This window comes from Alnus glutinosa, chromosome 8 (assembly GCF_958979055.1).
Source record: "Alnus glutinosa chromosome 8, dhAlnGlut1.1, whole genome shotgun sequence".
Classification (NCBI taxonomy): domain Eukaryota; kingdom Viridiplantae; phylum Streptophyta; class Magnoliopsida; order Fagales; family Betulaceae; genus Alnus; species Alnus glutinosa.
The window spans coordinates 3,886,365-3,899,232 of record NC_084893.1 but is presented as its reverse complement, the minus strand read 5'-3'; the positions used below and the strand labels follow the sequence as shown (position 1 = coordinate 3,899,232).

The following is a 12,868-nucleotide window of genomic DNA, read 5'->3' as shown; positions in this document are numbered from 1 at the left end:
CACTAAGTCTATCTTAATGATCTGGCCCCTAAAGTCTACAGAACCTTATAACCTTTGCTTTGATACCAAAACTGTAACGCCCCCAAACCGCTAAGGGTTAGATTCGTCCATTTTCATACACCAAACTGCAAAGATTCGTAAGGTCTGCCAACAACCTAGCTAATATGCTGAATTTAATAACAAAAATAATAAAGATTTTAAAACTCAGAGCTTTAATAAATGCGGAAACAATTATTTCAAAATGAACAATTATGTTTGATTCAATAATTGAAAATCTAAAGAAAAACTAAATTTATTGTGCAAGTGCACTTATTAAGGTAACTGAGATGCAATGTCCTAATGCTAGCCTAGATCCCATCCCGGCCGCCTAGGTCTCTCTGCTCATAACCTGAAAACAAAACAAAATAAAGGGTGAGCGAAAAATGCTCAGCAAGGTAACCCTCAACCATAAAACGGTTGAGTTAACTTCATTTTCTTTAAAACAATTATTAAAATACACTTGAAATTTAAATTTCTAGAATACAAATAATAAAAAAATTCGGCATTTTACTTAACACATAAAATTACTGGTTGATAAATAAATTCCTCATATGTAGGGCCCATGTACACTATTACGCCATGTGTACTAGGGTTGCGCGGTCTACTGCGACCTCAGGCAGGTAAACTGTGGCCACAGGCCCTGCCCCGTCAGCTAATTAATTGAAGTGCACTTAGCATGACATAGGGATGGATCCGCTTTCTCTAAGTCCTTGAGCGGTTGCACTTCCATCCAAGCAACGGTACCGAGCTTAATCTCTGCAAATCTCTGTGAATATATCTAGGGCCAAAATAATAGTTTCCTCCACACACACGTGCCTCATTTTCGAAAATTATTCTTATTCCTTTGATAACTCGGGAGGCCACGTGTGGGGAGGGTTTTTGCTCTCCTTTTCTCATTAATTTAAAAAAAAACTGTAACTTCCCGTCTCGGGAACCAACTATACACAATATACGAATCATTAGAAAAATCCTTTATAACCAAAGCTTCTTTCAAAACAGTGATTTCAAGATTAACATTTATACCAACAATTTTCATCTCAAAACTATTTTTAAAACAGTTCTTCATGCATCAATATAATTTGAAATACGGAACAAGAACAATTAATTTCAAATATGCTAATGAAATGATAAAGAAATAGGACTTAAAACAATTTGAGAAGGGGTAGAGGATCCCTTACATCTCTGATTGCAATAAGTCGCTGGACTATCTCAACTGCTAACTAGTCACCTGGTACAAGTTTAAATAAATCAATACCTCGTGCTAGTCACTAAACTACACACTAACACCACTAGAATTGGTCTTGCTAACCTACTGAGAATGGATTCCTTAGGTATGTTTAACAACAATAATTATTCTAATAATAATTAAATCATTAAATAAGTAATAACACATTTTCTTTTATTGACATTAGAAATACGACTCCATAAAGGTAATTGTCATCAGAAATTGTTTTTATAATTATAGAGTTTAATAAATTCTGATATCACAAACTATACCCTTAAGTAAAATAATTTATAAAAATAATCCATGATTTTTAAGGAATTTACAAGAAGATTTGAATGTTTACATTAAACTACTTTGTATCAAAATAGAATTTTCAGGATTAAACATCCATCTGAAAAGAATTTATGGCAACATGTGAGTAGAAGAAAAAGAAACACAATCAAATAAACAACAATTTATAATTTTTTTCCCAAAGTAGCATCCGGTTGAATTGAAAAGGGAGAGAATTTTATAATACAACAAATCTGAATTTGAGTTAGGCCAGGACAAGAAGAGAAAAGAGAAAATATATATATATATATATATATATATACATCCCGGTGGTGTTTGGAAAAAGAAAGAATAAAGAGAAAAAGAAGAAGACAAAGGTTGATAGAAAAGAAAAAAAAAAAACAAGAGAAAAGTAAGACAATAGACCATGTGACATTGGTGTTTGGGGAAAAACAAAGGAGAGAGAAAAAGGCATCATGCAATTCAATGTAATAGTCCACTTTTGTAATAAAATAGCTAGTAAAGAAAGAAAGGTATGTATGCCTGCTACAGAGATTAAAGATAAGAAGCAAAGATGGGAAAAAGCCATTGTTACATACCTTACGCACGGTTGTGCGAGAGAGGGAGACGGCTTGAGAGTGTTTTGAGGTTGGGGAAAGTGAAAGTGACGGCAGGATATTTACTTATAGGGGTAGAGTTTTATTCTTTGACTACTAGGATTTTATATAATAAAACATGTATTTTAATAAGAATAAAATTGCATAAAAATATAAACTCTGGTCCTCATTTTTTTTTTTTTTTATAAATATAAAATATAAAAGTGGAACTTAAATTGATATAAATTTATTAAATTTAAAAGTAGGTGTTTTAATAAAATATATGAGTGGTTATTCAATATCAAGAAATATGAATTAATATCAAGAAATAAAAATTCATATGTAAAATCATGTGTTTATTATTCCCGTCTAGTTATCCATTCTCATAGGTGGTAAAGACTATTCTACCCTTGAAAGAGGGTCGGGGTTATTACATATGGTGATTGGGTGTTGTAGGGTATCTTTTAGTGGTGGCGCATGTGATACACGCTTCGCCTCTGATGGCGTTTTTTTCGGATGGCAGATTTTGTTTTTGAGTTTTTCCTGTTGTGTTGTATTTTTGTTTCCTTGACAGTTTACTGTGCACTTGTATTAATCTAATCATTGGTTTTCGCTTAAAATGTGTGACTAACTCCTTGATTAAGTAAATGTTTATGTCAACGCAGATCGATGCATCATTTTGTTAACTGAGTTTTTTAATGACAACTATCTGAATTTGGCTGAGTTTTTTAGACTCTTGTTTGGATGAACATGTTTAAGGTGGTTGATTTTCACCTATACAGTGACTGATGTTGTAATGTCGTTTTTATCGACGAAAGTTTAACTTTTCTTAAAAAAAAAAAAGCCCTTTTCTCATTTCTTCGCCTCTACAAACAAAACGACACCGTCGTGCTTTCCTCTCTCCCAAATCAATAAACAGAGTGTAATAACATCGGGCTCTCTCGAAGTGAATCAGAGTTAGCGGAGACAGTGTCCGTACAGAAGAAATGCAAGCTCTGCGACTGAGCAAGAAAACGACGACGCTCTCTTCCCGTGCTCTCTTCCTCGCCGCTTCCTCTTCCTCGTTCCCATGCCGAACCATAACCACTCTCCGACCCTCTCCGCAGCCGTCACCCGCCTGTCACTCTGACACCAATCGGAGCGCCGACACATGGCTCTCCCTTACCATCAGCAACCTCCTCCTCCGCTCTCCTTGGTCTGTCACTCAACATCGCGGAATTAAAGTCTCCGGTTCCGATGTAACATATTTTTCAATTTCTTAACTATTATTTGTTATTTATTGAATGTACGACTATATGTTTGTTTTGGCACTGTAATTGTTGCTGATTAACGGTGCAGGTCAAAGTTGGAAATGTGATCGAAAAAAAAGGTTGCTTTCTTTTGCTAGTCGTTATTATTAACACGAAGAATTAGTTTTTTTTGGCAGTTTGATTTTTTTTTTTTTGCTCGAAATTGTTTAGCGTATTATCCTAACAAAACCCAATTTTCTTTTTTTTTTTTTGAAATTTTGGCGGCAATACTTGCTTTCAGGACGTATGTACCAGGTGATTTGGTTGATATTAACACCATTATTTTGCTTAATTGTTCGTTGGATTTTTTTTTTTTTTTTTTTTTGTTATTGTAATGGGTTTTAGTCACCGGCTTCTTATGTGATTACATATTTCTTGGTTCAGGTCGTAAAGACAGATCATTCCCATGAAGGAAGAGGCAAAGCTACGATAAAGGTTGTAATTGTTTGAGTCATTATAATTGCGCAATTTGTTTTATAGTATACATACTTTCTTTTTATTCTAACTTACAAAGTGAGTTTTTTTTTCAATTTTTTTTTTTTTTTTATAATTATGATATAGGTGGAGCTTCGCGACATTGAAAGTGGAAATAAAGTATCCCAACGACTGGGTACCGATGAGAATGTTGAAAGTATGGATCTTTAAACTTTTTAGTTTCCTGCTGTGAATTGATAACTCAAAATAGTCTTCAATTGTTGTTGTTGTTGTTGTGTGTTTTATCTATATATATATATTGGTGTCTTCAATTGTTGTTGCATGATAAGGCATATATGGAATTTGTTTGCTTGCTCGGGTTCCATTTGGGTTGCTTGGGTTCGGACCTACTTGTTGAGAGGGAGGAGTTTTTGGAACTTAAGCATACCTCAGAATTGCTCATGGAGTTGGAGGAAGCTTTTGAGTTTGAGAAGCACAGCCAGGGAGTTTATTAAGTTTGATGTGGGAGATGGAAAGCTTATTCACTTGTGGTTGGACAATTGGCATCCTTTTGGGCCACTCTATGAGAAATATGGGTTTAGAATTATATATGACTCTCAGAGTAATTTGGAGGCAAAGATGAATTCTGTTATTCGGAATGGGAGATGGAGCTGGAAGCCGGCTAGATCAGAAGAGCTAGTTGATATCCAAAGTAAACTTCCGGATGTGCCTTTAGGTAATGTGGACAAACCTATTTGGACCCTATCTCGGAAAGGAGTTTATGTGAGTGTTGATACTTGGGAATTTATGAGGAAAAGGAAGCCGGAAGTTAGTTGGTGGTCTGTTGTATGGTTTCCTCAAGCTATTCCTAAACAAGCATTTATCTTATGGTTGGTGGTTCTTAATAGGCTTACAACGGGAGAAAGGCTTGTGACTTGGGGGTATCAAGGAGACACACAGTGTTTTTTCTGCAGAAATGGAGTGGAAAGCCGCGAACATCTTTTCTTCTCTTGCAGTTTTAGCTCTCGTATTTGGAAGACCTGCATGAATCGATGCTTCTATCAACATCCTCCTCTAGATTGGCAGAGTGTGCTTGACGAAGCTTGCAGGAAATGGAGAACGAAGAAGTTGCAGGGTGTGCTGTGTAAGTTGATCTTGAGCTCTACTGTGTATCATATTTGGCGCACAAGGAATGAAATTAAAGTAAAAGGCCACCCTAAAACAGAAGAACAGATTTTAAGACAGATTTTCTGGGAGGTTCGGAATAGAATTTCAGGGAAAGGAAAATTCATAAAGAGCAAGAAGAATGTGGCGATTTGTCAGATGTGGAATATAGATGGGAGCTTACTAGTGTGACACTTGTTTACGTTTTGAGGCCAGCTGTTAACAGAGTTTTGTTCTCTGTTTGTTGCTTGTTTGGTTGGTCGGTTTAGACCTTTTGTTTGTACTCTGTTTTTTGGTTTATAAAATTCACTTATTCATCAAAAAAAAAAAAATTGTTGTTGCATGAGGTTCTGTTATCTGGTTGTGGATGATGTTGTTCCTGTGCTTGTTGAAAGTAAAAATAGAAAAGGATTCGGAAATTTAACTTTAGTCTCTTGTTACTATATTCTTGAATGAAGGCTTGAATATGAGATATACATGTATGTTTTGATCAGGATTTATATCTAATAAGGGATCTGAAGTATGAGAACTTCATAGCATGTGGGTTTCTTCCAACTTGTGCACAAGTTCAGATGATTTAAATATCCTGCATCAACTTGTCCTGGAAATATAGGAGTTGACCATTTTAACTGGGACTCTCTCTTATTTTCTTGAGAAATGCTACATGCACATTTCCTGACCTGACAATGAAAATCATCATTGAATCCAAAATCTAATGGTGGTAGTCCATACAAAATTCAATGGTGAGTTTCACTACCACATCGGGAGTGTGCACTTAGGAGTGCATGTAACATTTCTCTTCTTTTCTTTTTTCTTTTTTTCTTCTTTAAATTTTAAATTTTTATTTTTGCTCCTAGTCCTTCAATGGAACATAAATATTAGAGAGAGAGTGAGACAACTCAAGCTAAGTAGTAACCATTGAATCTTGCCATCTTGGAGTATTTATGCTTAATGCTTTCTCCTTTAGTGTGATATATTTTCCTTGCTCATACTGGATAGTCTAATTTGCTCATTGTTTGTCTTTACCTTCTTGCATTGTTTGTCTTATGGTTTTATTGAGTCTTCTTTCTGTTTGCCTTTGATTTTTTTCCTCTCCCTTCATTTAAATAAAAGCAATTTTTATTAATCTTGAAATGAGTAATGCTAAAGGTGGCAAATTCTGAACGAGAACATGTTATTTGACCCTTGCACTGTTGGAGATTTTACTGGGTACTCCATTTTCACTTACTTTCATTACAGACCCAATAACCAACGCCTAATTTTTTGCTGAACGTATATAGTTTAGCCATTTGAATAATTAATAATGACTGGGTTGTGGTGGAGTTTTTAAATTTAGCTTTCTATCAAGGGTTAACCCACTTTTTACCACCCTTTTCAGTTATGATCATTCTCAGTCCTTGAATGTAACTTAATTTATTTTTTGATAAGTATTTGGTCCTCAAATTGAATATGACTGGTTCCAGAGGTCTATGTTCGAGAGCAAACTTACATGTATATGTGCACAGATCGCAATGGTACTATAGTGCTGATGAAGTGAGTTAGTTTATTTTTTCCTGTCACTTTCCAATAAATGTGCAGTTGATTCAAAGGTTTTTATGGAACAATTTACTGAATATTGATTCTCTTTTCAATTATCGTCAGCGTTGAAACATTTGATCAGCTGGAAGTTTCCCAGGAGTTGTTTGGCAAAGATGCTAAGTATCTACAAGGTGAACAAGTACCCAGGACTGAATGTTATATAGACAATGCAATATTCCCTGATATAAAATGAAGAAATTCTAAATTTTGGTTTGGCTTTATTTCATTGAATAATAATTCAACTTCAAAAGATAGCCTCTATGAAAAGCAGGTGATTGGCATAAAAAATGTAATTTTGCAGAAGCTGATGAAAATTGATTCATAGTTCATATCAAAACTAGGTTCTTCATCTGTCACCACATGGCCAAACTAAGTTTTTCTCCAATTCCATTTTCCTTTTTATTTCACTGCTGTATCTGTTACTGCATGACCAATACCCACCACCTTAATACTGCCACTGCTAGTACCACGATTTACGCACCACTAACCGTCTCATTATCACTATTCCATTACATAGTAGTTTCAGTCTGCACAGTTCATTTTCACATTTCAACTACTTCTATTGTTTGGAGATGCTGTGCGTGCACATTGTTACCTTATTTACTAAAGAGAAATGCTACATGCACTTTTTGACGTGGCAGTGAAAATCATCATTGGATTTAAAATTCAATGGTGACCGGTCCAAAATCCAATGGTAATTTTCATTTTTTCTATAAAATTCATCATATCTTGAATTAAGTGTTTCCGACGGTGTTAACAATCTTATGCCTTGAGAGTTTGTTTTCTCTTATTGGCAATCACAATAATCATTCTAAAACAATATAGTGATAATGATTAGCGAAGTTGTAACTGTGGACAAATTTCTTTTATGTCCATATGATGCTTCCTAGTATAACATGTAAGTTGTCCCGTTACTTCTTGTACTCTAATAAGACGTCTTGGAGATGCCTTTTGTTTTTACTTATGTTTTCATTGTTTTTCCCTTCCCCCTCCCCCCATCCTGACTAAGCTTTTCAAGCTTTTTGCTAAACTTCAATAGTCAATTATGTGCAGTGGCCGCCATGTACTCTTACCAACTAAAATATGATATTCATGAACAGGTGATATGAGAGTTACAGTAAGGCTTTATGATGATACACCTTTATCTGCATCGGTTCCAAAACGTGTGACATGTATTGTCAAGGAAGCACAACCTTCTATGATTTCGGCCACGCCTAAGTATGTTTTATCATTCATCAAAGATATTTAATTCCCAGAATTATATGACTCTCTAAATATTTGTCTCTATCCAGACGTTGAAATGAGAGTAAATTATAATTTTAAGTTGGCGTGCTAAATCAGCGCAGTTCACCTTCTTGATCATTTGCCTGCTGTTGCTTTGTCCTAATATTTTCTTTTTTACTCAGGGATAAAAAGGTTGTATTGGACAATGGCATGACCATCGAGGTGAGTTAAATGTGTTACTTTTCCCTCCCTAATGTTTTAGCTGCTAAATTTGTCCCTTGTGCAGCTATATTAGAAAGCAAAAGATGAAACTAAGCCAAGAGTAATACAAAAAGTGGTTTAGCATTTTGGACTTTGAAACACAATAACTAGAACTTCCCCCTGAAAATTGCTCTTAATTTATATTGTTAGAACTTCAAATTGGTGATATAACATGATATTAGAAGGGTAGTTGTGAGTTTGAACTTTGAACCCTAATTTTATATTTTACCTCTCATTTTGGTTAAATCTTTCATCTACTGTTTGAAACAATATATGAAGGGGAAGTTTTCTTATATATATATATGAAGGGAAAGTGTTAGTGTTAATTAGATGATTAAATTTACCATTTCTTACGAGTCTAAGTTTTTTTGGGAGAATTGATGATTTGACATATAGTATGTCATCACATTCAATCATTACAAATTCATGCCTTCTGAGAAAATTTCTAGGATGCTTTCTATTTTAGTATTAATTAGAAAACCCCAAGGGGTAGTTGCTGGGGACCACAATTTATGAAGCGGAGGTCATTAGTTCGAATCTCTCATTCCCTTTCCTCTTAAGGCCAATCACTTACAAAAAATAAAAATAGAAATTTGAATTTGAATTTTTTTTGTCACAAATATGGTAGAGCGCTGCTTGCTGAGGAGCACTAGTATTATCATATGTGCATAGGACAAAGAATATGGTGGCTATTTTAACATGGAAGGACTAGAATTTAATCAAATGATTAACTAATACAAAATTGCAAGTAAAAATGAGGCTAAGAGAGGAATATGATAAATATGGATGTGCATGTCATCAAATAATACTTGGTGTAGTTACTTATCAAAAAAAAATAATACTTGGTGTAGTCTCACTTTTTTTACATCCATTGATTTTTATTTTTACATCCATTGATTCTATAAAAATAATCAATGGATATAAGAACAGTGAGTCTACTTAGTATTATTTGATCACATGCACATCCATTAAATAATACTTAGACTCACTGTTTTTACATGCATTTATAGGATTCATATATTATAAAACAGAGTAAACAATCAATCTCATATCTGAGAAAACAGATCATTGGATTAGTTTTCCCCATACCCATCATGCATGCCAGATATCATGTTAATGTCTGTTCTATCTGATCCACAAACTCACATAATCTTTTATCATTAGTGGAAATAACCTTCAATTTTGGACATTGTACAGAAGCGTCCTAATATATGCATAAAGGTATTAGGACAAGGCCTGATATGGGTCCCCTTCAAGAAGCTATTAAGGTTAACTAATGAAGTCTGCACCAGGTGTACTGTGAAGCGTGGTGCACACCAAAGTTTGAGTTGATTTAGATTTAAGACTACTATAGCCATACATTCCTCCAAATTAGGCTTTTGCTCTCGGTACCTCTAAAAATGACTGCCAATTAACAACAGGGATGACAAGCAATATGGAGAAAACTATTTTAGATATGTGTGTGTAGTCGGGGAGGAGTGAAGTTCTGGTGCATGTAGCACAAAATATAAGCAGTTTATGGCTGACCAATTTTTCTAATTTCCCAGGTACCAGCGTTTATTGTAGCTGGTGATGCTGTAGCTATCAATACTGAGACCGACTCTTACATTGAAAGGTACATTTCTATGTTGTGTTTCTATGATAAAGTTGAGGCTTGTCTTAGGTTTTATTTTGCAATCCTTTTAAGTTCATTCACCAATATAATTAGCGGTTAAGCATCCAATAGATGTCGTGTAGCTACTGGATGTGAATACAGGATTTATTTGATTTTCTCATTATTTTTTCAAATATTTTAATTAAAAGAATTATTTGCGGTAATGTATGCTTGCAAATGGGTATTATGTGGTTCTCATGCTTTAATGTACGCTCACAAATGGGTTTTAAAAAATGATGATTTTTCTCATGATTCTGTTGCTTGGTGGTGCTGATGAAAGTTGTCATTCTTTCCCCCATTTCCTCAGGGCTTAAGGCATAATATTGTAATGGTTTTATTCTGAAGGACAGTTGGAACGTCATTTGTTCACCATGCATGTCTCTGATTCCTGTGGAAACCAGTCTTCGATTTTGTTATTTTAGATGATTTTTTCAAACCGAAAAAAGGTCTATAAACTTCAGGTATGTAAGATCAAAAGGTCTCCTAAATTCTACGAAAGTGGAGTGAGGCAATGGGAAATAGCACGATTTGGGGAACATGGGTAAGTTTTTACAATTTTCTCGGTATTAGTGCATGCTGTTTTGGTACTTCTAAGAGTTCATGAGAGGAGAAGAAGATGATGTAAATTGCTCATTGCTGCTCTTTTATATTTCTAACACATAATAAGACGTAATTTAATGCAATGATGCATTACCTTTTACATGGTAGGGATACATTACCTTTCAATATTAAATGATTAAATCAACCATTTTTTATCAGCATAAATTTTTTGGATATGTGGTGATTTAGTATGGTATTAGAGTAAAGGTCCTGATATGTGGTGATTTATATCACTTTCCATTTTAATTAAACATTTAATGTGTTGTGCCTCATTTATAAAGGAGGAGTTTGAGCCCACACATGAGAAAGAGTGTTAAAATATTAATTAAATAATTAAATCAACTTTTTCTTATCGGCTTAAAATTTTAAAATAAATGGTGATTTAACAAGGAAAAAATTACTCACTTTCTGTTTCTTACACGGTCGCTTTCAACACGTGGTTATCATTCGAGTCATTTCCGGTATGTGTTACCAATTGTTGGTGTTTTATGCACCAAATGCATCATATTATTATATATGTTTTCATATGAACCTGATATCTTATGAGTTTGGATAGAATTTCAATAATATTTCGTTAAAAGAAAGAGGAAAGATTTGAGCTTTATTCTTTTAAAATTTACATTTTCCAGATTATGCTTTTTAAATGTAGAATTTTTACCATGATAAACAGTTGTTGCTATAGAAACCTTAAGTGCTTAGATACAATGTTTATCATTTTTACAATATAACCCTTTACCCTACTTTTATTATGACATCTTCTTCATGCTTATGAGCTCATCAATTATGTCCCAAATTTCAAAATCTTAGATTCTCTCTTGTTCCAACAACATATTTTTCAATATTGACATTGTCAATTATGTAATTCAAAATATTTTAAGATATGAACCCCTCCCCTTTTTTTTTGACAATTTAAGATATGGACTTTACTGGCGAGTTCTCTTTCACTTTTCATAATATTTTTTAAATAAATTCAGTGTTATATTAACATTACAAATGATGGAAACAATTTAAAAATTAACACAATTAATCAATAACATCCAAACCAATGCATGCAATCAATAGATGTTTTAATTTTCTATCTAATCAATAATTCAATATTGGTAATTAATCAGTTAGTCCATAAATAAGTTTGAAAACTTTATAAGTCTTATTACATCAAGAAATCTAGGTGCATCATCACAAATTCCCTTTTGGGCCAAGAATGTAACATGCTATAAGGTAGTATTCAATATCTTATAGTGAAACTGATTAACAAAGATCACATAAGTCTTTAAAAAAATTGATCTTTTTTTAACATACAGAAATCTCTGAACTGGTGTATCCTATCAATTACTTTTATGACATCTTTTCAAATTAATCCATGTAATAACCTCATTTAGACAATAAATTACAGGCAATAATTTTAAAAATGTAATCTTATCCCTTTTGTTAGGTTTTAATTATGTTGGCAAATTCATGTGAAAAAAACATGTGTGTTTGAATTGTAATGTGTAGGTTTTGAGTTAGGGTTGAGTCGGTATAAAAGTTGGTTCAAAGCATGAAGAATTCAAGACTTCATTCGACTCACGATCAACTCTCGCTCGATCAAACCAGTGTGTTATGTGATGATACAAAATCCTGATACTTTGATTGACCATTGATCATAGCACAATCAAGTGAACTAGTGCACCATGGATGATACAAAAGATCCGAGAGTTCGATCAATCCCTCAATTGTTGCACGCTCAATTAAAATTGTGTGTCAAGTGTGGAATTAAAACGTGAGAGTTCGATCGACTTTCAATTGAACTCCGCTTGAGTGAACTTGCGACAAATGTTTTATTTAGAGCACAACTTTCCTTAATAATCTAAGGTTTTAATCTATCTATTTAAGGCTTGCTATGCACGATTTTCATTATAAGAGAAAAGGCAATCGTTCATAACCGTTGGTGAAAAATAAGAATCCTCGACCACTTGAGACAAAATTGAAACCTCATTTGTTACTTTCAAACCACAAAAAAATTTTAACCACCAAAGTTTCGAGTTGTAGTGACCAAGTTAGTTTGTAGAGGAGGTTTTGTAGAAGAAGATCAGAGTTCTAAAGTAACTGTGGTAGGAGGCAGACGGGTCATTTGCTAGGGTTGAAAGCATGTGTCTAGGTTTCAAAAGTTTTGAAAGTGTAGACTATTTGTAACACATTATTCTTTAAGCTTGTGTATACATAATTTCTGAGTTACTGATCATTTAAGCTTGTGTATACATAATTTTGGTTACTAATAATATAATGAAAATTTCTCAATCCAAATGTTGATATAGTGGCCGCACACTAGACGCCAACATAAGAGATTTGCAAGGAAGATAAGAGTGAGCAGGGAGGCTTTGTTGGTGTGATGGTAGGGCTACCTTTGATGCTTAAGTTAGTTGGGGATGAGAAGACAAAAATGAAGAAAGTTGTAAAATGGCTAAAGAATGAGATCGTACTTGAAGAGTAACTTTTCTCTTTGTTTATAGAATTATAGGCTTAGGTTTCCCTCTAGCCTATTGATAAATGTTAGAACTTTTTCTAGTGTCCTTAT

General features: G+C 33.9%; 1 protein-coding gene across 1 annotated transcript; it reads left to right on the top strand.

Annotated features, from left to right (window-relative positions):
• Positions 1–3,045: 3,045 nt before the first annotated feature.
• Positions 3,046–10,479, top strand: LOC133876516 (uncharacterized). Its single transcript, XM_062314803.1, has 11 exons — positions 3,046–3,368; positions 3,469–3,499; positions 3,661–3,674; positions 3,804–3,854; positions 3,981–4,050; positions 6,461–6,530; positions 6,639–6,706; positions 7,676–7,793; positions 7,982–8,021; positions 9,608–9,675; positions 10,022–10,479. The coding sequence occupies exons 1-11, from the start codon at positions 3,117–3,119 to the stop codon at positions 10,026–10,028; spliced, it is 789 nt and encodes a 262-aa protein (XP_062170787.1). The 5' UTR covers positions 3,046–3,116; the 3' UTR covers positions 10,029–10,479.
• Positions 10,480–12,868: the final 2,389 nt, after the last annotated feature.

Bases quoted from the DNA above. Each gene is read 5' to 3' on its own strand.
- LOC133876516 (XM_062314803.1), top strand. From the start codon at position 3,117: ATGCAAGCTCTGCGACTGAGCAAGAAAACGACGACGCTCTCTTCCCGT. The intron at 4,051-6,460 runs GTATGGATCTTT...GACTGGTTCCAG, and splicing joins TACCGATGAGAATGTTGAAA to AGGTCTATGTTCGAGAGCAA. The intron at 6,707-7,675 runs GTGAACAAGTAC...ATTCATGAACAG, and splicing joins AGATGCTAAGTATCTACAAG to GTGATATGAGAGTTACAGTA.